General features: G+C 40.6%; 1 protein-coding gene and 1 long non-coding RNA gene across 5 annotated transcripts in view; one reads left to right on the top strand and one right to left on the bottom strand.

Moving 5' to 3' along the window:
- Window positions 1-27,338, top strand: part of LOC113413660 (uncharacterized) — a 301,334-nt gene that overhangs the window by 270,862 nt on the left and 3,134 nt on the right. The gene's annotated exons all lie outside the window — the stretch shown is intronic.
- Window positions 10,149-27,338, bottom strand: part of TRMT61A (tRNA methyltransferase 61A) — a 59,503-nt gene continuing 42,313 nt past the window's right edge. For all 4 annotated transcript variants that reach the window (XM_026670082.2, XM_087952236.1, XM_087952237.1 and 1 more), the window contains exon 4: window positions 10,149-12,180. In XM_026670082.2, coding sequence (XP_026525867.1) covers window positions 11,855-12,180 — 326 coding nt within the window. In that variant the 3' untranslated portion in view covers window positions 10,149-11,854. The remainder of the gene's footprint in view (window positions 12,181-27,338) is intronic.

Raw genomic sequence — 27,338 nt, 5'->3', positions numbered from 1 at the left:
GATTGGCTGGATCTTCTTTTGTTGCTCTGCAACAAAAGAACAGAGCTGGAAAGTAGGTTAGTAGGGTGGGGAGGGAATGGAGATTTTACAATATCCTTCCCCTGCCACGCCCACCAAGTCATGCCCACAGAACTGGTAGTAAAAAATTTTTTGAATCCCACCACTGGTCTCTAGAGAGGTTCATGATGCAGAGAAAGTGAAGGGGAAAGAGAAAAAGAGGACTGTCAGCACCAAAAGGTATACTATTGGAAGGTCAGAAGAATCAAGTTGGGGACAGGTTGTCCTGGCAAAAATCCATCTTATGCGGTCACTGAGAATTAACACTAATTTGATGGTACATAATCAGTCAAAAGAGGCAAGCTAATCAATCTTTCTTTAAATGAAATATTTCTGTTTCCCCTTTGTACCCAGCAATATGCAAAGATCAAACAAAGCCATTATGTTGTATGCAGATAAGATATTTGCTAATCTGTCACCTGAATTAAAGTGAACTTTGCCTCTAAGCTACCCAGGTACATTTTTTATTATGCATATAACCCTTTGCGGATCACAAAGCAAATGACTGAGCTTCAGAATTCTTTTAAACTTAGCCAAGCCAAAGCTAAGCAAATGTCTTGCTCTTATTGTTCTTGCCTTAGTCTATAGCTACTTTGATACTTTAACCTTCAAATATTATTCCTAAAGGTTTTTTTCTTGGTCACCTACCGTGGTGGGATTCAAGATTTTTTACTAACGGTTCTGTGGGTGTGGCTTGGTGGGCGTGGTTTGTGGGCATGTCAGGGGAAGAAATACTGCAAAATCTCATTCCCTCCCCACCCCACTAACCTGCTTTCCAGCTCCGTTCTCCTGTGCAACAAAAGAAGACCCTGGGACTTCTTCAGCTGGGACTCAGGAGGCAGAGAATAGATGGGGTGGGGCCAGTCAGAGGTGGTATTTGCCAATTCTCCAAAATTTTGGAGAAACTCCGAAATTTTGGAGAAAGTGGAACTCAAAATTTCCACTATCGGTTCTCCAGAACTGGTCAAAACCTGCTGAATACCACCTCTGGTCACCTACCTCTTATGCTTTCATTAATAATCTTTTCAAAAATACTGATTAATCATCTAATCATGAGATTATGCTTAGAATAATTTCAGTCTAAATCACCATAATTTTAAAGTTCGCAGCTAATTCTGGATATTTTTGTACAAGACAGTTGTCATAAAAATAATTTGTGATGCCTTCAGAAAAAAATGGAAATATTTAAAAAGCATTTACAAAAAAACTAGCACATAGAAGCTTCCCCAAATTTGTCCCTTTTGTCCTATATTTTTAAGACAGTTTCATACCATTTAGAATCAAAGAATAAGCATATTTCAACATCGTTCATTAAATGAGTTCACCTATTTTGTTTGATTCATTTTATAACTCTGCCCAGCTCACTCTTCTAAGTTATGTATTAAATTATTACATAAAATAAAACTAGTAATAGTTCATCACCCAGGTCAAAGTAAGTTTCACTTCAGACAAACTTTAAAATATGTTGAGCTAGAACAATAATGTGAATCCCTGAACACAAATGCCTGTAATAGAAAAACTGTCATTGACATTGTCATTGCTTTCATATACTTTCTAAAAAGCAGCCTTGAGTATGCAGGGTCCTTGCTGGAAAAGCTGGTAAGACATGGGAGAGATATCTTATATATTTAGCTACCAAGCCTCCAAATGTATGTATCAGCTCCTTGCAATTGGAGAACTGATGGCTAAAGAATGAACGTCCCACCCCATTCTTTGTCATCCCTATTTGTTCTGTGAGCTGATTCTGAGGTTACCAGCACTTCAAGGTGTGTCAAGAGAATCAGCATTTCTCATAACTGTCCTCCACCACCACTTTTCTTGTATCACTTTTGAAATCTGGAGAGAGCAGCTGCTAAATGGGAGCAGTGGCTGGAGAAGGAGGGGAGGGGGAAGAGATTACTCTTTGATCACCAGTTAAGCTAGCTCATGGGTATGTTCTACAGGATCAGGGATTGTCAACTGCAGAGGAACAGCTCAATTTCAAAGAACTGGACCTTCCATTGCCAAGAACAGCATTGTCCTCAGAAACAATATCCACTTAATAAGATTGCCATAGGACAGCTGACATATGGAAATATATCCATCCTCAATTGGGTGATTATTGTATTGTCCTCCCAAGCATTCTGGCAAAGCACAGAATAGCTACTGCTGTAGCTCAGTGTTAAATCATCTGCTTTTCATTTGAAAAGGCTATATCTATATAGAGATTCTGTCTTTTGTATTCTTGACTTTGTTCTAGGCAGCAAGCAGAAAATTGAAATTATTCTCCCCAAATCCCAGTACTCATAGTCATTTAATTACTTAACTTGACTGCCAAGAAGCTCTGGAAAGATTAAAGAAAGTTATATAGCTAGGACAAGCAAGCAATACATATTCTGAAAAACTAATTCACAAAATGACACAACTTGTAGAGTTCTTTGTTCCAAATATATTATTTCTGCATTGGCGGTCTTGTTTGGGAACCATTGCATAAGCCTAAACAGTACAATAACTTCTTATAGATGTCTTAAAAATTAGACTCTGTGGGGTTTCCAGAGAGTATTTCCCTCTCAATTTATACCTGATTCTTTTAACTAGAGATCCTAAAGATTGAACACAGAGCACTTTGTATACAAACTATGTGCTCCATCACCAAATTATGCTCTCTCTGATAAAATAGTTTTTAATCTGCAAAACAGGAATGCTGAGTTTTGTTTTCAGATATACACTGGCAGTGTATATGTAAATGCATATTTAGTTTGCAGAGGTCTCCATTTCCTTTCCCTTTCTTCTTTTCTCCTGATTAAAATATTAACAATTTTAAAAATGTTTTTGAAGGCACAATACCGTGACAATTCAGGTCTTCAAAAACCACTTTAAAATCGATTTAGACCACACAGCATAATAATAATAGTAGCAAAAATACTTTCTTAAAATTGACACAGAGACAGCCATGTTATTTTTCTAGAGGAAACAGTTTCAAAGAGCCATCCCCATCATTGAGCCGGTGTTTTTCAAATTTGGCAACTTCAGCATGTGTGGATTTCCACTTCTAGAATTTTCCAGCCAGCATAATCTAAAATGATACTCAGTTTGCATCTCTGGCTGCATTTAGCATTCTTGGGGGGAAGGCAAGGGGAAATAAAAAGTTTAGCTGGGATCCACATATTCAGTTTTGAGCTAAAAGGCCATTTCTGATTATTAGCTACAGTTCTTCTGAAAGCCCTTCTGCTAGTAATTCTCAAGTTCATACAAGCCTAGTTCCAGCAGCCTTGTCATGTGCTTTTCGGACCAAGTTGCAGAAAGAGGTCATTGCAGCCTTGGTTACATGCCAGGCACCTGCTTGGAGGCTGGGGAAATTCCTTGCAGTCAGGAAGGACAAAAGAGACACTTTGCTCTAAAGGAGACATGTTGAGACTTGTGTGAGGAATGGCATTTTGCCACCCCCTACCTTCAGACCATATTAAAGAAAGAAGGCAACCCAGCCGAACAACTTCAATCCCAAATTGCTTTCCTGTGGAATTCTGTAATTGGACTCTTGCTTTTAACTCTTTCAAGGTCAAACATTTGGTACCCTCAATGTAGGGGAAAGGAAGGAATCCATGGAAAAACAGTCCTAGAAACAGTATTTTTCAAACTTTCCCAGGTTCCCCCTAACCTGGGGAATTCTGGGAACTGAAGTCCAGACATCTTAAAGTTGATAAAGTTGGTTTGAAAAAAAACCACTGCTCCTATCCACTGCTCCTTCCCCAGTCAATATGTATTGTGTCTGGGTAGGGACATTGGGAAGTGTAGTCAAGCAACCCAATTGCCATTCACCTGAAAGCCTATTATAAATTATACACATAAGAGTTGACCTGACCAGCTGAAACTTACCTGGGATTTTAAAGCTGATATCATAACATAGCCAACCACAATTTATAATCAAAGAACAGCTACTATTGAGCAGATGATGCTGTTTAGTTGTTCTTCAGATCAAACAGGGACACTATAGTTTGTCAGAGCAAAAATGGAAACCTTTAGCAATTTCATTTTGGTTTGCAAAAGCTTTAGTTTTGGGGAAGATCAAAGAATTTAATGTTCAGTAGAGCTGTGCAGCCTTTGAAAATGATTCAGAAGAAGTTATTTGGAGCATTCAAAGGTGCAAATAACCCTTTTTTAAAAAAACAATGTTATTTCTTTTCAGGTTTTTATATGGTCTAAAAAAAAGATGTGGCTGTATTAAAGAGACAGCTCCTTAAAGCAGCAATGTCCAGTGTTTTTAATTTTTTAAACAGTAGAGACCTTCAAATTTCTAGGTTCTATTATATCACATGACCTAAAATGGACACCTAACATCAAAAACATCATCAAAAAAGCACAACAAAGATGTTCTTTCTGCACCAACTCAGAAAGCTCAAACTGCCCAAGGAGCTGCTGATACAGTTCTACAGAAGAATTATTGAGTCTGTCATCTGCACCTCTATAACTGTCTAGTTTGGTTCTGCAACCCAACAGGACAGACACAGACTTCAGAGGATAATTAGGACTGCAGAAAAAACAATTACTACCAACCTGCCTTCAATTGAGGACTTGTATACTGCACGAATCAAAAAGAGGGCTGTGAAAATATTTATAGACCCCTCACATCCCGGACATAAACTGTTCCAACTCCTTCCCTCAAAACGATGCTACAGAGCACTGCACACCTGTTCTGACCCAACCAGGTTCCCAAAGAGCAAACACAAAGGTTTAATAACAAATTCTGTTCCTTTACAGAATGGTGGCTGCTTGCCACTAATTAGCTCTGACAAGAAAGAGCCTTGCCAAGTTGTTCGTCAATGCTGCCAAAAACCCAGAGATAAGAACTAATTTACAAGATTCTCCAAACATGAACTAAGATGTCCACAAGTTGAACTTCAGAGCTTCTTTGCTTTCTGCAAAGAACGCTTTTTCAAAACTGGCTTTTATCCTCTTGCCTTACTCCCGAGTTGCTTGTGCTGCTGTAATTGTTCTTTCCTCTGAATAATCCTTCATGCACATGCACTTGGCACAGGCTCCTCAGGAACCTCCTCATCACTGCTGCCAGCCCCCACAATCTCTGAAGGCAACAGTCCACTCCCTGGTGGTCCTGGACCCTCATCAGAATCCTTGCTCTCCTCAGCCATCTGCACCTGCTGCCAGCTAACCACAACACCAGAACAACTAGACACAAGAATGGTTTTTCCCTGAATGCCATCACTCTGCTAAACAAATAATTCCCTCGCCACTGTTCAACTATTACAAAGTCTGCACTACTATTACTGTTAATCTTTTCATCACTCCTTATCACCCATCCCCTCCCACTTGTGACTGTATGACTGTAACTTTGTCGCTTGTATCCTTATGATTTATATTGACTGTTTCCTAGTATGATTTAATTGCTTATTGTACCCTATGATTATTATTAAGTGTTGTACCTGATGATTCTTGACTCTTGACAAATGTATCTTTTCTTTTATGTATACTGAGAGCACTTGCACCAAGACAAATTCCTTGTGTGTCCAATCACACTTGGCCAATAAAAGAATTCTATTCTATTCTATTCTATTCTATTCTATTCTATTCTATTCTATTCTATTCTATTCTATTCTATTCTATTCTATTCTATTCTATTCTATTCTATTCTTCCATTATTTGACCATTATTTACAAGATCTTTTGGAAGCCTGAAAATTGTGGTGACTTTTGAAAAAAACAGTGCACTCCTGCTTCTATTTTGCAATATCCAGACTCCAAATAAAGAGAGGGCCAATTTCCCCACGTAAGAACAGAAGGTGTCAGCTTAACCACCCACACCAGGCAGAATGCTTTGAGCTTGGGAAACTGCTAGTCTAACATTTTGTTCTTTCAGAGTGACCAATTAGAAATTCAACAGCAGGACAGTTGCTGGGAAGTTGTAATCTTGTGATTGTGTTTCCCACCCTCATTACTGTCATAGCTTGCATTAGCCGCAGGCCTGTAATTCTGGGACATCTGCAACAGATAGCAAAGTATGAGGCAAATTCTTTTATTTCCTGAAGCACTAGTGGGAGATCACCTTTTAGGCTTGGCTGACTCTCTGGGCAGATTCCAGCTTGTTTAGGAAAAAGAAAGGTCTTATTATTTTGCAAGCATGTCCTAGATTCAAATGATCCATTTTCTCAAGAAATGAGAAGCCATTTGTTTAAAAAAAAAATTGGGAGTCTTTGACCCAAAATATTTGAGGAAGTTAATAGTAAAACTATAAAATTGCTGTAGGCGTTATTGGTAATGATGTAAAGCTAGGAAACCATACTTTCAGAATTGTTAAGTGATATTGTAAATGTTAGGTATCAGAATTAGACTGATGTGAATATGTGACACCCTAAACTTGGAAAAGAGAAGCTTCTCCTGAACAGATGCAAGGATTTAAAGAATTGGCTGACTGAAGACAATTGTTGTGACAATGAGACATTTGCACTAATCTTTTGCACTAATCTATCATAATTCCTTCCACTTCTTTTTTGTTTTTATTCTGAGTGTTCCACCATTTCTTACAATAATTATACTTCCTTCAAGATGTTGTGCTTCTTAATGTTTGTGAAGTTCTTAATGTTTACCTGGATGGTTATATATAAAATGCTAAACGTTAAAAACAAGTTCACTTGGATAATATTCCCGTTACCATAACTAGTGTGGGAATTAGGTACTAATAACAATAGTAATCTACAGCTGATATTAAGAGACCCATTACCTTAGATGTACAAATAATCAGATTTGTAGCCAACAAGATTCTTAATCTCGGTGGCTGGGTCTAATCTCCTTTTCTGAACAAGGGATTCCCTCCCATCCTCTCCTGTTCTCAGCTCATTCAGATACTGAAAGAGAATTTAACTGATTCGTGTTACTTAATGTTATACTTTTCTTTTCTTACAAACTCCTTTTAGTTTGTATGATACCTAATATTATTGCCTTTGAGTGCTGTTTATACACATAGGCTTTGATGTACGACCACAACCGAGCCCAAAATTTCTGTTGTTAAGTGAGACCATTAAGAGAATTTTGATTCATTTTTTACAATCTTTCTTGCCACCGTTGTTAAGTGAATCACTGTATTTGTTAAAGTAATAACATAGTTGTTAAGTGAATTTGATTTTCCCATTAACTTTGTTTGTCAGAATGGTTGCAAAAGCTGATCACACGACCCTGGAATACTGCAAATGTCATAAATATGAGTCAGTTGCCACGCACCTGAATTTTTATCACCTGACCATGGGAATGCTGCAATGATTGTAAGTGTGAAAAATGACCGTCACTTTTTTTTTTTAACTGCTGTTGAAACTTTGAACAGCCATTACGTTAACTGTTGTAAGTCAAGGACTACCTACAGTGGTAAGATAGGCTATATATTTAAGGAAGAATAACAGAATCTCTACTTTAATCTGGTAGGGATCCATCAATAGACGTGTGCTCCTCTATTCCAATATTATCTTTTAAAACATTATATTACTCAGTGCCTTGCTGTCCTCAGTGTTCTCTCTCATCTTCCTTATCCATATTTTGAATGAAATGGAGGTTTTGATAAAATCAGCAATGCAAAATATTTGAATTGCACATTATTTTAATGTAAGGAACACGTATGTGAGAAAGGAAGGATTATATGCATAGACCCCTATGCAAATTCATTGCCTAGGAGTCCTTCCCAGGAATCTTAGCTTGAAAGATATTTCCTTGAAATTAATTTCATCACAAATCCATACCAAACAGATTCCTGAATACTGGAGTTGATTGAATCAAAAGCACACTTTACAAAACAGCTATGCTTTTTTTTCTCACTGACAGGAAGTCCATAGGCGACAAACTATCTGACTGAGAAATCAAGATACACCCAAAATGAAATTTTTTTTTCAGAAGAATGTATAGAATGCATCTTTTAGAGGTTTCTTTTTAAAAAAATATTTTTTTAAAAAAATGATCTTTTTTAAATGAGGTTTTTAATCTTTCATTTGTGGTTGAAAAAAAGAAAAGGAAAGGAATACAGGCTCCAATTGGCATATGTGTCAATTAACTGTAGTGCCCTGAATATGAGAGGGTAATAGGAACACATGTATAAGGTGGAATTTAGCTTATGCTTCTTGGCATGAAGTTCTTTCAATAGCCACATCTGTGTTACAATAAATTAACCCTGACTCCATTACTCCTTCTTGCAACCTTTTAACTTCCCTTCTACCAATTCAGTGATTGGGAGTTTCATTTCTTGCATCTGACTCAAAACCATAAACTTGCTAAGGGGCCGTTTAGGCCAATGAGCCCTGTCCTTGTTCAGTGCAAGAATTCAGCTTCAAACTTGCCTGTGACAGATGCCTTCTTAACCTCTATAAGAAAACATACACTAAAGGGGGCCGCTCCTTCTCTGAATAATTGATTCCACAGTCAAACTATGTTGCTAGGAAATTCCCTCCTGCCCTCCACCTTCAATGGAGTCTGCCTTGCTGTAACTTAAATCCACTGTAACATGTCCTGCACACTGAAATGTTAGAGATTAGGTCCTGACCTTGTTCTATGTGACATCTTTTCAGGTATCTGTCAGGGCTATCAGATACCTCAGTCTTTTCCTCTCAAGGTTAAACATTCCCAGTTTTTAAAAGCTCCCTTCATAGAATGTACTTTCCAGTCCCTTGATTGTCCCCATTGCTTTGTTTCTGAATATATTCCACATTGTCTGAATTGTTCTTAAAATGTGGTAGCTAGAACTGGATACAGTACTGAAGGATCTGATCGATGCAAAAGTAAAATTGAATAATTGCTTTTGGCGATTTGGAAAATATATGTTCAATAGAAGAGAATATATTGCTCAGAGTTGAACTGTTTGGTTCTTAGGCCTTTCTGAGCTTGATTGTATTCTTGCAAACATTTCATTGCCCTTCCTTTGGTTAAATAATACAATTTAATACTAAACTACTGATGAGCAGTCATTGATTATGATTTTCAGGCCAGTTGTTCATCAGCTTTTACCATCTAGCTGATAGCAATAGCACTTACTTAGATAATTTACAGGCCTCTCTAAACGGTTTGCAGTCAGCATATTGCGCCCAACAATCTGGGTCCACATTTTACCCACCTCGGAAGGATGGAAGGATGATATTTAACTGGTTTGCTAGTCAAAATATTATGAAGCATTTTGTAAAAAACCTTGTGTAACATATTAAGTTACAGTACTGTAACACTTAAGAGATAAGATTCATCATTAACAAATTCATAGTCTGTTGCTTACAAATTTATCTCTTTATGATATGTACTAGCACTTCCCAAGTGTCCGTATCAGAATGAATGGTCTGTAGTTCCCTAAAAGAATTTTGCCTTCTTTCAACTTTTCTATCCCACTTATCTTATTTTATCCCCTCTCCTGGATTTTTCAAAGACATTACAAAAAGATTTGGCTAAACCATAGCGGCTGGGTATGTGTTTGTGTTCCAGTTGAATGAATGACGTAAAACTATGCAATAAACTTCTTACAGGAAACCAAGCAGATTGCCAAGATGGAAGATCCTCTAAGAAATTCATTTACGTTATTCTTATATAAAAAGCAGGATATGTGTGATTAGATGCTGCTGCACAGCTTCTTGGCACAATTGTGTCATAGTCTAATTTATTGTGTTGAATTTCCCCCCCTTTTTTGTGTATGTGTTTAGGAATGGATGTTGCCTATTTTTCTGTTTTTTTGTTTTTGGTTTTGAGGCATACCACTTTCTTCCTTGAAAAAAGATATTCTGCAGTTATTTACAATGTGTAACGTGGCAGAATTTAAGTGAACCTTGGAAGCTATGAGACGTTTCCTTAGTTAATACTTGGATGTGGAACAACCTGAAATCTAAGTTTTTGCTAGACTAGGAAGTAAAAGAATCTCAGAACATAAATAACTTGTCTTAATGCCAAAAAGTAGTCCCTTGGAGCTAAGCTCAATTCAATGGAGACTTTTCTTAATCACCCCACATCAATTTTGAAATGGGCTTGAGAGCTCAAATATGTGGCAAACTTTGCATTTACAGAAAGATACTTTGACTTTGGAAAGTTAGCTAAAGCGTTCTGAAACAAAGCAGCCATGGGAAAAAAATCATGAAGTATGCTACATTCTTTTCTTTTTTTAATTAATTTTATTTTATTTATACAAACATTCCATCTTTCATTTGAACAGCGTGTCATCTGCGTATACATAACTTGTGCAATAATCATTATAGTTTAGACATATTCCTTGCTTTTACTTTAATACTCTATTCTTACATGATACTAATCTACATCATATACCTAATTCTTCTAACATTTCCCATCTTAACATTGAAGTGTGCTCCATTCATACTTCCACTGTCCTGTGCCCTTAGTTATTTTTTCCAAATAAAATACTTAAAGTAAAATTTTTATTAAATGCTAAAAGATAATGCATTCAGCATCCTTATACTTCACTTCTACAATGGATGCCATCCCAGTGATCAAGATTCCACCCTCAGGAACATGGCATTCCAAGTAAGAACTTGTAGCATTAATCTAGGACAGGGGTGTCAAACTCGCGGCCCACAGGCCGGATGTGTCACATGCTGGCCATGCCTATACCCAGTTTAGTGAAAGGGGGCGGAAGTCGCAATACGTCATGTAACGACACTGTGATGCTGTGAGGTTGACACCTCTGGTCTAGATGATTTAGCAGGTTATACGGAGTCTTCCTTCCACTTCTAATTCAGCTGGCCTAACCTTTAAACAAATATGAGCCTTCCCTTCCTTTGCAGGGAAACCCTTGTGCTACCCTACTAATGATACAAGAACTTTTGTCCTACTTTCCCACAAAAGTATTTTGTTAAAGCGTGCCATAAAGATTTTCACCTCTTCTGAGGGGAAAAGCAGTCATAAGGCCAATTGTGTAACAGCCTCTTCTTAGACAATTTGCTTTCCTGATTTTTAATCTGCTCAGCCGTCCTTTAAATCTTATCTTTGCTACCCACGGTGGTTAAACTGTTACAGATTAGCACCAGAGCTGTAATCTACCTGTTCCAAGATTCATTACGTTTTTTTTTCTTGTCAAAAAAAGGGCAAAATCAATTTCATATTTCAAGCAGATATATTAAATAGCCTGTACCTGGAGCGGGTATATCTTGTACAGTTCATTGTATCAACTATCTGCAGAGATAAAACTCTTCAATGCAAGAAGGCACCAAGAATAATTTAATCTTAAAACCATTTGCAGTGATAAAATTTAATCTTATATGTAAGAATGATCAAACAAAGACAGCATTTGATGATGGAGTAAGAGATGAGACTGTTGCAAACATAGCCTTTCATTTATTACATATATCTGTATTTGTGCTTAGAATTTATTCATAGAATGAGCTCTATTTGGGTATGAATAAAAACATGTTTACTCCATATGATGCGGTTTTTAATGGCCTTAATTGAAAGTCACACTAGACTTGTTTCATATTCTTCTGTACAAAAAAATATTATATTTATAAAGCAAATATTCAGGCCTGGAAAAAAAATCTTTATGGCAAACCCGCTTTGAGGGAGAAAAATGTCAAAAAGACACACACACACACACACACTCTCCTGTGACTTTTATTTTGTAAATTCCAATCCGCACCTATTAGTTATCAGTCCATCTTCCGTACCTGACAACCAGGCAAGCACTGTTTTAGAACAGCAGCACATTGCCAAGACCGATCTGGCTAGTGCTCCTGTCTAGCTATTTAAACAGAATATCAATCTGACTATATATGGAATTGCTCTGGAAGCTGAGAGCTGGGAAAGTTACATTCAGAGGGCATGCAGCAGAAACACTCTCGAGCCTGTATTTAAAATAGGTTTTTAGTAGCAAAGGTCAAATAACCAGTGTGACCCACCATTTCCTTAAGTGGCACACCACTCTTAAATTGTATAGTTTCCTGCTGAAGATTTGGACACAAGGCACCTTCATTTGATAGGTTGCCTCCATCAACCCCAGTGCTGGAATTACCATCTGCTTTTCCAAGATCAGGGATTTGCAAACTAATTGTTCGAACATTGTACACTCTGAGCAGAATCTCTGAAGTAGTGATTTCAGTAAAGCCGTGCTCCTCCAAAGCTAAGCAGGTCCTTTGAACTTGCTCAATGCAAGGGGAAAAGGAACATATGCGTCCACCTACAACAGAAAAAGGAAGGTTGTGAATGGAAAACCAGCAATTTTAAGAATCCTATCTCAATCTGAGTTCCTATAATGCTATTTAAAGCACGTTCCTCTGAACCATTTATTTCCAAAGGAGATTCATTAAAACCGGTGGGATCACTCTTCTGACTACAGAATATATAATGACTGTAGTTGCTGGTTTATATAAAAGGAAAGTCTTAAATCTTATACATTGCAGATGATTGCAGGAATAGTTATGTGAAATCTACAATTTTATGCATGGAAAAACTTCAACAGAATCAGAAATAGGCAGAATTTAAATATTTATTTTAGACTGCAAGCCTACACCATTGATCTGGTAATAGGCTCCATAGAACTTAATGGTGTTTGAATAGATACAGTATGTACAGTATTGAACCATCAATATATTTCTGCATCGACTCTTATGTCTTGCGTACCTGATTGCCATATATAGACAAAACTGGAACAGTCTGTACCTTATTCTTATGCCTGTCCTTGATTTCTGTTCCAATTCTTAAATTCTTCACACAGATGTTAGCAGCTCATAAGAGGCAGTAACTCTCACAATGCCCTTCTGTGTTTTTTTGAGAAGATCCTAATAGCAGGTTCGAAAAAGTGACGATATATTTGAACATATAAATTTTTTTTCGGCTGGGTAAATTATTTGGAGCCAGAGGAAGATGTTAAATTTGGCTTTCTGTTCACAGTGCTTATTGACAATAGCATCTCTTCAATTATCCTCTTCACAAACAAAATGTTCAAATGAATTGACATTAATCTAATACGGCTTTTTTGTTTTTCCTTGACAGGAGGAACAGCACTGCATAACTTTCTTCGCCTTTGCACAAAACCTGACACTCTTTTATGGATTTGTCAAAGCTGCTTGTTTTATTATCAGTGCATAAATTTTGTATTAAATAAAAAATCTCCTTCAAGTCAAGTGTGACTCCTAACTTCACAGACTGGACCAGATAGTTTTCCTGGCAACAGTCTGGATATTGTTTGTTACTGCTGTTTGCAAGATGTTTCTTTGACTTCCTTGTTTACAAACCTGGAAGATTAATTTTTTTTTGTTGGGGGGGGGGATGTCTCCCATCCAATATCACTAATTCTAATTCTATACTTTCATGAAACTGGATGTTCAATCAATGATGTAAGCCTATAATCACATCAGAAAAAAGCACATTTATATAAGATATGTATAAAATTATTTTCTGGAACTAAAAATGATTGAAAATTGACAAGAGCTTACATGAGCATGGCTGGATTTAAGAAGTGGTTTCTATATCTTAGAGCAGGGGTCTTCAAACTTGACAGCTTTAAGACTTGTGGACTTCAACTCCCAGAATTCCTCCTCCTCAGGAATTCTGGGAGTTGAAGTCCACAAGTCTTAAACTTGCCAAGTTTGAAGACCTTGTCTTAGAGGAAGAGCGTGTTGCCCCCACCTTTCTTGAAAAGAGGTGGTTGTGGACACTGTCTGGAGTAGAATAAGAATAGAATAGAATAAGCTGGAAGGGATCTTGGAGGTCTTCTAGTCGAGTCCCCTACTCAAGCAGGAGAACCTATAATGTTTCAGATAAGTGACTGTCTAGACTCTTCTTAAAAACAGCCCATGATTTCTGGAGGCAAGCTGTTCCACTGGTTAATTGTCCTCACTGTTAGGAAGTTTCTCCTTAATTCCAGGTTGCTTCTCTCTTTGATTAGTTTTGTATCTTGTCCTCCGGTGCTTTGAAGAACCAGCTGTGTTGGGATAACTTCTGCCCTGGAAACTGGTGAAGCTGCTAATCACAGAAGTGGATTATGTGAATAGTTTTTAGTAAGTTTTCAGGATGTATGATTGAAACAACACTAATCTTCTGTCAGGACCTGGATAGAAAGGGTGTGCTCCTCTCAGTCCCAGAGTTAGCAGAGTTCAATATTATTGATCAAGATATCCTTCCAACCACCTGGACGGATTAGGATCACTGTGGAGATGGCCCCACAGTATTTCGCTCCTATCTGAATGCTGGATGTTATACTGTGTAATCGGAATAACTTTGAGGAACAGGAGGAAGAGTTGCAACCAAGACAACGGTCAAATAAAAGAAATCCGAGTTCTTGGCAGAAATGCAATTTGAGAAAGCATCTCAGACATGATCCTCCCCAGTACTGAAAATAAAGGGAAGGAGGGAGGGAAGCACATTCAGACTTGCAAGATACTGTTACTTTACAATAGCTTTACAATAAAAGTGGTATTAGCTTGCATGTATTTGGTTATAAATTTGGTCTACCTTGTGAGCTGATCTACTGGGAGAGCATTTAGCATCTGTGGTTGTTCCAAAGTCGAGTATTCCAGGGCTTGGAGTTTTCTTCATTACGCAACATCTATATGAGACTATGGGGACAGGTAACTGATGATACTCAAATTATACATTGCCAATGCAGGCTCAACTAGAGGTACATGACTTGGGACTCATTTCTCCTGGCTAAATGGCAGCAGAAGATAATGGTTGCTGGACCTCTGGGGGTCCAGAAGGGAAGAAATGCTCTCTAAGAAACAATTGGACAAGAGACACAAGAGCCCCCAGTCGCTTAACAGTCAGAGAAAGAAATTTAGGAAGGACCCTCCCTAACTAATCGAGCCATTAAAAACGACAAGGGAAGCTTATAGTTTCAAGATTCTGTTAAAAGTAGCCTTACAATAAAATAGAATCAGTTCATCTAGTCATGTTTCCTGTTTGGTTAATTTGAGAGGACTGCCATCAATCTTGTAAGTCTGAAACTACAAACTTCCTGCCAATTAATATTTGATCCATTAGGGCTGGGGCTTCCTAAGTTTCTCAATCTGATTGTTAAGCCACTGGGGGTTCGTGCCTCTCTTGTCTGTTTCCTAGGCAGCATCTGTTCCTTTTATTCTGCAATTACAAAATCTGAGGCTGCAGAGTGACATCTATCTCAATGGCTTCTGGACCCGAAGGGTAACCTTATTCAGCATGATTCTGCTTGTTTTGAATAGACATGTTAAATGGATTTTCACAGGATCCCTCTCCTATCAGAAGTAAGAGAGGTATGGGCTGGGAGAGAGGCCTTTTCTGTGGTGGCACCCATATAATGAAGTATACTACTTTTATTTTTAGAATGACTGCTGCCTATATACTGTATGAATGATCTCCAAGATATCCCTGTCCTCTTCTTCTGTAATTTTGGAAAACATTAACACATACTTTTGTCAACAGACTATTGTCTCCAAATGATGAACAACGGGCAACTGTTCAGTTTTATTGGCCAATATGTTTAGTATTTTAAAGAGGGTGAGAGTAGGGTTGTTAATTTATGTCAATGGTCTTTATTGATGATTTAAAACAACACCCAGAGTTGGTTGACTAGGATAATACAAAAATGTGGTTAATAAACAAAATATAGGTGGTATTCCAGGGAGATTATTACTTTTATAAGTTCATTAATGTTAATTTGAATACCAATGGCTTAAGAAAGCAAGACAGATACTTCATTATTAGTGTTCCTAGTTCTACTCATTCCTCTGGTAATTAAAAAAAAAGACAAGAGATACTAAAATAAATAGCTGATAAAGTCTTGACCAGAAGGTTTACATTATTCAGTAGAACAGAAGTAGAGGAACAGGAGAAGAAATGAAGTAAGTCCTTGTTTAAGAATCTATTTTTGGAGAGGGGGAAAAGATAATAAATTTAATTTTGTTCACTTTCTTATTTTTGCAAACTTAAGTTTATTTTGTCTATTTCTGCACCAATTTGAAAAAAGAACCTGCTAAAATCATAAGCATTTATATACATTTCTTCTAAAAGGAACATGTACATATTATTTTAAATTCAAAAAGGTTATTAGTTTTAAAGCATAATTAGATTTCAGACTGTACAGTAATTTCAAAATGCAAATTACATTCATACTAAAATGGTAACTTCCCATCCCTTTTGATGACAGGTTATATGTAACTGCATTCTGCTTAACACAGATGTGTAGAAGGAAGTTTTATGTCACTTTAGAATGTAGTTGAGGGATCTTTTAATATAAATAATATAAAATACAATATTTTAGATTTAAGTTCATTTTCAAAGAGGAAACAGGCAGCCAGGACTGGACTGAACTGTTATATTTGTTTTATTTTCTTTGAGATAGCACAGCATTTAAAGATCTGTTCCTCCCAACCCCCAGTCTAAATCAGATTAGACCAATATAGTACTCCAGGATCCTATAATTTTATGACTTGGCTGGAGACAGGATATTTCAAGTATGACAAGCAATAGAGCAGAAAGGCTAAAGTACAAGAGAAGCAAATAAAGATAATGTAATTTATGGAAGAGGATATATTTCTAACATTTAAGGAGCCACAACATAGAATTGATTTATTCTGGCTTATAGATTCACATTTTAAATTTTGCCTGATCAAATTAAATTTAAAACTGATTGGTCCATAGACAAATGCACTCAGATATGGATTTCATCTTTTCATCCAAGAGTAAACAAAATGACTAAAAGATTAAGACACAAGAAATATCAGAAGACTAATTATGGGACTCAAAGGATTGATCTAATTCTTTACTTTGTCTCACACAATAGGTAGCCCTGGGTGGACCATAAGCAGCATGTGAAGGAAAGGAACCTCAGCTTTGCTCAAACAAATGGAAATTTTGACCCATGCTCTTACTCTATTCCAGAATGTTCTCCTATCTTCAAACTTTCATTTTCCCACTTTTCATTAACTCACGCAAGATGATATGTACTTTGACTTTAATGTATTTTTAAAAATTACCTATTGATAGTAATAAAGGTGTGTGTGTGTGAGAGAGAGAGAGAGAGAGAGAGAGAGAGAGAGAGAGAGAGAGAGAGAGAGAGAGAGAGAGAGAGAGAGGGAGAGGGAGAGGGAGAGAGAGAGGGAGAGAGAGAGGGAGAGAGGGAGAGAGAGAGAGAGAGAGAGAGAGAGAGAGAGAGAGAGAGAGAGAGAGAGATGGATTTCTGGAAAATTCCATAAAACAGAATGTGATTTCACACTAAAAAAGTTGTCCCCTTCTTCAGAATATGGCTACAGTTCAATCTAAACTTTCCATTCACTTTGGAGAATTGTATCATTACAAAAATGTCAATAGGTCCATTTTATTGAAATTAATAATAATGCCTGTTCATACACGTTTTGTTAAAATCTATAATTCATCTTACTTAGTCTACTACATGGTACAAAGTGTTTACTCAAAAATCCACAAATCACAAAATACTCCCATCATACCAAGACTTTGAAAAGAGATGTCATTTGCAAAATATGAGAATTTTCTTATACTTAACTGGCACACCAAGTGTGGAAACAAAATGGCAGAGCAGGGTCCAGATCCAACTAGCCACTGAGTTGGAGGTTTCTCAACCTCTGCTCAAAAGTCATAAAATATAATAGCAAATGCACAATCTTTTCTTAATGATTTTTAAAGAATATGCATCATGCCAGCTATCCAGTGTTAAGAGTGGTATTTTTTTCCAAATGTTTAATTTATTCTCAAATAACAAAAGTGTAGAACTTCAGTTCCTTCCCATGCTCTTGAAATTCTTTTTCTGAACCGATACCTAATGACATCACTTGCTAATATTTTTTTTTAACTAAAGAAAAATGAAAATAATATAAATCACGTAGGCAAAATGTATTTATAGGAAATAACTGAATAGAAAATAAATCTTTACTTCAGAATTTATGTTAAAAATCTAATCAATAAGGAAATTAACATTGGTGACATTTGGTGACAAGACTATTCTGACATAAGCTGTTGTGGACCATATTTTACATCACTAGATATAACCTCATTAAAGCTCATTGAAAATGGAAGAAGGAATAGTAAGGCCTGGAGATCCTGAAGAAGAGGCAGGATCTAAACGTAATAAACAAAGAAACTGGATGTTGTTGGCTGGTGGAGGGGAACAGCTAAGAGGGAAACAAAAAAGAACAGAACATATATCCTCCAGCAGCAACCCCCAGAGAAGCAAGGTTTAACACCAGACAAACAAGCAGAAAATAATATCCTAATCAAGAAATTCCAAGGAGAAAATTATACCCATACCAACATTGGCTGTGCAAGCTACTGAATACAAACTGTGAGTAAATCCCACACTGATGATGTCACCTAATTGGGTAATGAAATGTCCACCAAAAACAACCAATTGATTCAGCAGATTACTGTGCATTTGGAGGACTGTGTTTATTTAAGAGAATAGTATGTATACATTATACAGAATAATCTCTTAGATGAAGAATTCAGGAGACTTTACCTTTCTAGCCAAGAGTCCTCACATTTTTCTGAACATATAAACTGACAAGAGACAGCAACTGAAAATCCCTCCCAAGGTTAACAGATCGAGCAGATAAAACAGAAGTTTAGCGCAAACATTGTTGAGCCACACCTACCCTGTTTCTCCAACAATACGGCCTCCCCCAATAGGAAGTCCCAGCATGTTTTATAGGCATGAAATGAAATTAAGCCCCTCCCCCCAAATTAAGGCCTCTATTAAAACATGCGAAATGGTGGGGGGGAATGGTGGGGGGGCCTGCCGTTAGGAAGTACTTTTGTTGCACACCTGGATATGGCGCTGCCTGCATTGACCCCGATACAAAGTGCCCCACCAACGCCGAGATCAACATCCAAGCTGTCGCTGCCCGCCCGCCTGAAGATGCAAGGGGGGGGGAATTAAGTCACCCCCGAAAAGACGGCCTAGCCATTTTTTGGGGGCTCAAAAAAAAAAAAAAAAAAAAAAAAGACCCGGCCTTATTATATGAGAAACACGGTATTTACAGAGAGTTTATTTTATTTATCATTGTAATGGTCAAGATCTTTTAAGCACAAGGAAGCTTGCTTGTAAATAACTCAGCTTTCTCTGAAATTCTCTCAGTTTATCCTAATGTCACCTCTGCAGTACAGAATAGCATGCTGCAGATTTACTCAGAAAAGGCAAGTGGCCAAATCACACGACGGAATTAAAGGAGATGCTGTCCTGCCAGAAAGGCAGGATGGCGTGATCATGGTTATGATGTAGCATCTCTGCTATACAGGCCTTTTGACACAATGGGTTTTAAATGCGGGGGAGGGGCAAAAAGAAAAGAAAAATAACAGTGGGTGTGGTGTAAATTGTTTTGCTGCTCTTCCCTTGATTCCTTCCCAACTCTCTGCCTTGTTTCTGAATCCTCTAATGGAGCAAAATCCCTTACAAAAGACTGTTATGTAATCCAAGATAATAATACAACCTGCCTGCTAAAAATAAAGTATAATAGGGGCACTATATTGGTTTATATCTAATTCCTTCTTTGAAACAGGAAGAGAAAGATAAACTCTGCATCTAAAAATGCTATGGAAAAAGCAGAATGATTCACAAGTTAGGCAGAATAAGGAAGCACATTTTGGGACCCACAATTTTGAATCCTCCCTACAAAAAAAGTAATTATTTAAAATTAATTAATTTTAACCCTTCCCTTCTCTAAGAAACAGGGGCAGTGTACTTTCTCTTCCATATGTTGTCTTCAAACAATCCTTTGAAGTGTATTAAAATGACGGATGGGCCAATGGTCTAAGATAATCTGATGAACTTTTTAGCTAAAGGGGGATTTGACTCCAAGCTCCAGTGGTAGTCTCGCATTCAGCCAATACATAAATTACATAAATTTTAAAAATGGCTACTTTAAATTTTGTATTTGAGATTAAATTTTATAAAATATTAGCAGAACAAACAAACCTTACCAACTGAGGTAAGTCACAAAGATACTTCTGACATTTTTTTAAAAAAAAATGTATTATTTTAATAAAATGCAAAAGTATCTTCTACATTATGTTTTGTTTATGGGAATGGCCCTGAGCTATCTAAATATTCCACTGAATTAACTAAGGAACATCCAAGAAGGCTGGTTCACTATGTGGTATAATTGTTTATTTAACCTATCAGGCCCAACATAGCACCCTTTTTTTTAAAAATGCACCCAACAAAATGCCAACTATGCCCCTCCCCAGAAGTTTGCCTAATTCCATGGCATAAGATGTGGCAGGTTATGTAATGTCTTGAATGTCTACTCTAAGATGCAATGAAGATGCACTTAAATCTAAAGACAGGGATTCTCAGAAGACAAAGGCTTCTTGGTTCTTCCAGGAAAAGGTACTAGAAAAGAGATTGTTAAATGGAGATTATCAGTAAAATACAATGGATGTCTGAGAAACATGGAATTCAGCCCTGTACAGAGCTGTCACTGAATAATTAATTCCATTACGGCTCACTTAGTTATAAATGATACCACATATGCAATCTACTTAAGAATTAAAACAGAAAACAACATGGAATGCTTCCTTATCATTTATCATGTGTCTTTAGATCCAATTATGCCCTTTTCCTCCTTTAAATGTTAAATCTGTTTCCCAACCCCTTCATCCTTTGTTTTAATTCACTGTAGAGGCTGTTGGTTAAATTTTTATATCCAGAAAATAGGATGCATGTCACTGAATAGGATACGGTCATTAAAATCACCGAACATCTGGAATAGATATTTCTTGCCAACCCAAACTGTTTGTGAATCTGTGATGCCTGGTGCATTTTAAAGCAGCACAGAAGGTCGGGGATCTAATTAACAAATCACAGCTAACAGATAATATATTCAGGAGATTTGCCCACAAACTGATGGTGGTTGTTCCTTTTAAAACAGAAGCTGTAAAAAGCAAGGAGCGGGGAGAAGGAGATGCTCTAATTTTCGGCATTTATGGAAAGTGGGAGGGGGAGGGAAGCATTGTGAAATGTCACCTCACAATAAAGGCTTTGTGCTCAGAGAAAGCACTGAGGAGACATGAGAGCAGCTTTCAATTGTTTCCAACAGGCTTTTAAAACGTTTTTGTGTTTAATGGTTTATCCTAGAATGCGATGCACTAATGAAAATAAAATGGTGTCTGGTGATATATACCACACTCTAGATAAGGAAAACATAGACATTTCCAATCTTTCAAAACAAAGAAAAACATCCATGAGCTGTTGAGATGCTCTTCCTAAGCTAGGCTACACAAATCATCTCTATAACCATAGGGTTGTTTTTTAAAAAAATTATTTGGTGAATCTACAAGACTTTGCATGTCACTATAGCTAACAGATTTCCCAGCTGGGAAGTGATTTGTTAACAGTAGTAAGCAATCTCTGGGGAGAAAAACGGTAGCTTTCATTTCTGAATCACATGCCACAGAGATCTGAAGTAAAAAAAATTAGAGTAATTTAGTTTGTATATGTATGGTTATTAAAATAGAATTAAATTGATATTTTAATACTGTCAAATACTGGCTGTCAGCATTATAAAGATGCTCTATATCAGAAATACTTTATGAATTGACACTCTAGGCACATTTTGATGCGGTTTTACACTAAAATATAAAATGGGTGTTGGTTCTTACCTGACACGCCATTTCTCTGGGAGCCGTGAGGATCATCCAGTGTGTGGGAGGTGCTTCAGTCTGCGTCGTTGTAGGCTGAGCTTAATTACTGAGGATTGCTCCGCCCTTCACCACGTGGCTGCCTTGCAATCCCCAGTTTATGCGAAGTCGAGAGTGAATAAAAAATCCTGCTCTCCTCTTACTATGCTAAAGGGTTCATTGGCAAACAAGACCCCACCAGACGGAAACTAATAAGTGGGCTGGATGATCCTCACGGCTCCCAGAGAAATGGCGTGTCAGGTAAGAACCAACGCCCATTCTCCTGGAAGCCGTTCGATCATCCAGTGTGTGGGACATACCAAAGCTTGGCTGTCCTACAGGGGGACTCCGCCTGGTTCTGTGATCCCTGTGGTTCCTCGAGGACTCGCTGGAGGACTCGTCTACCAACTGAAGCCTCCGCCGAGGCAAATATGTCGATCTTATAGTGTCTAATGAAGGGAGATGGGAAGGCCCAAGTGGCTGTCCGACCAGCATCAGCAATTGGAGCCTGGGTGGCCCCAGCTGCAGAGGTAGCAGCACTTCTGGTGGAGTGTGCCGTTATTCCGCTGGGAACCGGCAGGGCCTGGGACAAGTATGCCTTGGAAATAGTAGCTCCAATCCAGCGGCCGATGGTTGACGGGGACACTTTGTGGCCTAATGATGTGGGCTGAAAGGAGAGAAATAGGGATTCGGATCTCCTGAAGGGTTGGGTACGTTTAATGTAAATGTGGAAGGCCCGTCTTACGTCCGGAGTGTACCAGAGCTTCTCCCTTTCCCGCGAGGGATTGGGGCAGAAGTTCGGAAGTGTAAGTTCCTGTGCCCTGTGGAAGGCTGAGTTGACCTCGGGCAAGAAGGTAAGGTCCGGCCGGAGAACTACCCGGTCGGCATGGAAGATGCAAAGGTCCTTCCTCACCGACAAGGCTGCTTTCTCTGATATTCGGCGAGCCGAGGTAATGGCCACCAGGAACGCGACTATGTATGTTAGGAACTGGAGAGAGGATTCCCTGAGAGGCTCAAGGGGTGTTTAATAAGGGCCACCAGGACCTTATTGAGGTCCCAGGTAGGGTATCTGTGAACCGTTGGGGGACAACGTTAGTGGCTCCCTGAGGAATGCCCTAATGCGAGGGTGGAAGGAAAGGGACCCCAGATTGTCAACACAATGACGGTTGAAAGGGCTGTGACCCGATGCCTCAGGGAGTTCGGAGAAGACCTTTCCTCAGACCCTCTTGGAGGAATGTCAACACTTGAGCGATGGAGGGTGAAAGCGGGTTGACCTGGAAACCCTGGCACCACTTGCAAGAACTATTCCAAGTGGCATTGTATATCCGGTTGTGGAGGTCGCCTGGCGGCTAGAATAGTATCAATAACGTGGTCAGAAACTGCTCCTTTCTTAGACGCTCCCGCTCAACCTCCAAACTGCTAACAGGAGCCACTGAGGATCCGGGTGCTGGAGGGGACCCTGAGAAAGGGATATCCTGATTGGAGGGATTTTCCAGGGAGGGGCCACCGATAGGTTGCGGAGGTCCGTGAACCATGGGCGCCTGGGCCAGTAGGGTGCCACCAGAATCAGTTCTGCTTTCTCGGAGATGAGCTACTGGATAACTCTGGGGACCAGGGCTAAGGGAGGGAATGCATATAGAAACCCTGAGGGCCAGGGGCAACAGAGGGCATTGTAGTTCTCAGCCCCGTGGGAGAGGTACCTCGAGAAAGAACCTGGGGAGTTGTGTGTTGAGGGGGGATGCGAAGAGGCCCACTAACGGGAGACCGAAAAGCTTGGTCGCTTCCCTGACCAGTGATGGGTGGAGGCGCCATTTGGCCTGGTCCACCATGGTCCTGCTCGACCAGTCAGCTAGGGTGTTTAAGACCCCTGAGATGTGCTCGACTTTGAGAGAGAGGAGATTGCGCTCCGCCCAACGGAAGAGGCGCTCGGCCTCTCTCATCAAACGGATGGACTGGGTGCCCCCTTGTCAGTTGACATGGGCCTTGGCGGTGATGATGGCCGTGAGTATGAGGACATGCCGCCCGCGTACCTGAGGGAGGAGTTGAGCAGGGCCAGGTGGATGGCGTGGCGTTCCAACCAGTTTATACTGCATGCCCGTCCTACCTGAGACCATCTGCCCTGTTGCGAGAGCGAGTGGATGTGAGCGCCCCTCTGGACAGGCTGGCATCTGTGGTGAGGGTGAGGCGCTGGGGCTCCTTGAAGCCATGTCCCTTGTAGATGGCGGGACTGGTCCACCAGAGGAGAGACTTGAGGACCTTTGGAGGCACCTTGACCGTGGTCTTTGAATTACTCTTGCCGGACCGTTGGAACGGGAGCAGGAACCACTGTAGGGACCTAGTGTGTAACCGGCCCAGGGAACAAAGGAAATACATGAGACCATTTTACCTAGCATCTTAGACAATTCCAAAAGTGTCACCCTTCCTGAACGTCTGATGTGTTTGACGGTTTCCTGAATGTTAAGGAATGTTTCCGAGGAAGGAAACCTTTCCTCGAACTGAGTCAATGACGGACCCCAAGTGGGTGATCCGTGTAGATGGTAACAGTCGGCTCTTTTGCCAGTTTACCAGGAACCCATGGTCTTGGAGGGCAGAGAGGGTAGCTCTGACATCCTTCTCTGCTTGGAGTCTGGAGTGGAACAGGATGAGAATGTCATCCAGGTAACAATGGAGACGAACCGGGAGGTTCCTGAGGTGGACCGCCAGAGCCGCGAGGACCCTAGTGAAGGTCCTCGGGCAGAGGCCAACCCAAGGGGAGAGCCACATATTGTAAGAGGCGGTGGTTGTAGCAGAATCTGAGGAATTTGGAATGGGAGGGCCGGATTGGGATGTGAAGATATGCCTCTGAAAGATCTATAGAGGCTAGCCGGTCCCCCTGCCTGATGCCCCGTAGAATGGACTGTAGGGTGCCTCTTGAACCTGCGGTAGATCAGGTAACGGTTCAGGCGTTTCAGGTCTAGAATAGCCCTCCATCCCCGAGGATTGGGGATCACGAAGAGGTGGGAGTAAAACCACTTCCCCGCTGGGATGTTGGGACGGGTTGAATGGCCTGTACGTTGAGGAGATGCTGAATGGCTGAATCCATTAAGTTGCGTTTGGTGGGATCCCTCGAAGGGGGGGATGCCATAAAGAAGTCGGGGGGCGCTGGAATTCAAGCGCGAGACCAAGTCTGATGGTGTCACGGACCCAGGTATCAGAAGTGGAGGGGTCCCATAGGTCAGCGAAATGCCTGAGGCGTCCGCCGATGGGAAGGGAGGAACAGGGCCTATCTGGTGCGCTGGAAGGCTTCCTCCGGGACCCTGAAGGGCCGCTCAGGCTGCCGCCCTCCTGTTCCTGTCATCTGGATCGGCTTGATCCAGGGGCTGAAGTGGCCGGAAGGAGGGGGTCTCAGATACCTGGGCTGAAAGGGGACTGGTAGGAGGGTCGGGAGGAACCTCTCCCAAAGGCTTGAGGGTTCTTGACTCTGACCTCCGAAAAAAAGGGGGAAGAAGTTTTTCTTGTTTCGGGTTTTGGATAGCAATGGCCCAAGGGCGGTGCCAAATAGTCTGTCCCCTTAATGGGGGCAGTGGCCAGCTTAACGTTGTGTTTATGTCCGCCTGCCCGTGCTTGAGCTGGAGCAGGCGCAAGCTGTAACGTGAGAGGTTATTGCTCGGGCGGGGAACTTAACCGCATGGTAGGTGGCGCGGCCGAGAATTCTGCTGCGGCCGTTAACTTGCGATGTCCTGATATGCCCTAGTGTTAGAGGGGGAACATGCTGTTTCAGTTGGCAGAGCCACCGGATCGAGGGCCTGGTGAAAAAGGAAGCGGCCGTGGCCGATTTGATAGCCCAGGTGTCAGCCTGATGAGCCCTACTCAACGGCAGTTCGGACCTCTTGTCCTCGGGTTTTAGTGCCTCCAAGGGGTCACTGGGGAGGACGAGGATACTAAGCCAACGATGGGTTCGACTACCTCGGGGTGTTAAGCAAGTTGCAGAAGCTCGAATCGAGGTTAAGAACCTCTTGTCCTGACTGAGTGGGGCAGGGGGAGCTCTTATAGAGTCCACTGGTCTGAGACTAGGTCGTGAAATGTGGGTGGGACCGAATAACTTCCGCCTCCACCACGGGTTGCCTAAAAACGGCGTCCTCTTGTCCCTCTGCCGGAGGGGGAGAGTGAGGAGGACTGAACAGATAGGCCAGAAATGCTCTTGGCCTTAAATATCCGGGATTTAAACATGTGTGGCTTGAACAAACCCACAAGGTGGGTTGATCGGGTGAGGCCCTCGTCCTCGGACATGTCCCCTTCCATCGGGTCTATCTTCGATAGGGGTTCCCTTGGTGTATGGACCCCCATTCAAGATCTTCCTCCTTCCCGAACCGAACCAAGTCCTCTATAGCCTTCTCCATTTCCCCTGGGAGGGGCTGTCCCCCTATAAAGGTACCTGACCATGAGTGGGGTCCAATCTAGGCAAGGACCTGACCGATGGCGAGTCGTGTTCGGGCGCCATCGAGGGGACCGGACCTGGACATCTGTTAAAGGCCCTCTGCTATCCCCTGGCGGATAGCCTGTTCCATCCATGCTTGCATGTGCGCAGGAATCTCGACATAGGCGGCCTCCTCCTGGCGCAGGCCAGCGGCCGTGGGCGTGAAAGTGGCTTCGAGCGTTCGTCTGGTCGTTGGTTCGGGCACCTGGTGTCCCTGTAAGCTGCGCCTGGAGAGGGAAGAGGAATCTGGAGGAGGGGGGTGTCTGGAGGTAGAAGGAAGGGGGCTGGGGGCACTGGTTGTGCCTCTCTAGATCACCTGTCAAATTCTTTCTCCAGTGCCCTATGGCGCCTTAGGGCGCTCTCTGAGAAGCCTTGGAAGTTTCCTTAGAGGCTTCCTTAGCCTGTCTGCGCAGGTGGTAGGACTGAGATCTGGCCTTCAACGAAGGGCCTCTAGTGGAATTGTCATCTGCCATTATAGAAGAAAGGACTATAGCTCCAATTTAAGGCGGTTGGCTCGCCAAGGGTTCGGCCTACAACAAAGGCCGGGTGTCCTTTCAGCTGGCCCGCACCCCTTTTGGAATTTAGATATGTAAGTTCTACAATATTGTTATTGTTATAATTATTAATATAAATATATATACCTGCTTATAAGCACTGTATATGTACTCCAATCAGTGTTGGTAATGCGTTATTGCCATGTACCAATAGATATATATGTATATCTCTATATAATATTTCATTATTATTATTATTATTATTATTATTATTATTATTATTATTATTATTATTATTATTATTATTATTATTATTATTATTATTATTTATTTTTCATATACAAGAAATGAACAGGGATCTGTTCAGTGCTCCCAGGAGGGAGTGACCTCAGATACAATGCTAAAAATCTCCAATTGGCCAAATAAACGCCTGAGGCTGGAGTGAGGCCTCTGGCAGCTGGAGCTCCCAGGCACAAACCGGGAGGGATAGGCTGCGATTTTCTGCTCTGAGCATGCTGCGGAAAGCCAACAAGATAGCCAATTAAATTGAATCTGCAGTAGCTCTCATAGGCTGGCAGGCCTACAACAGGAGCTAGCCCTTCGCAGCCCAATGAGGCCTATTAGAATGACGCCCGTTATACACGCGGGCGGCGCCAAAATGGCGGCCGCCACCTACTCTTTAATCCCGGGCCACTCAGAGCGCTATAAGCCTCTCCGGCACACCTAGGAGCCGAGCGAGGCAGCCAAGTAATTTTCGCCCCTTGCTGGGGCGATCGGCGT

This window comes from Notechis scutatus, chromosome 1 (assembly GCF_049901735.1).
Source record: "Notechis scutatus isolate UNSWTSFEM ecotype Mainland chromosome 1, rNotScu1.2, whole genome shotgun sequence".
NCBI classification, from domain to species: Eukaryota; Metazoa; Chordata; class Lepidosauria; order Squamata; family Elapidae; genus Notechis; species Notechis scutatus.
Note: the sequence above shows the minus strand (reverse complement) of the source record. Positions and strands in the feature narration are given on the sequence as shown.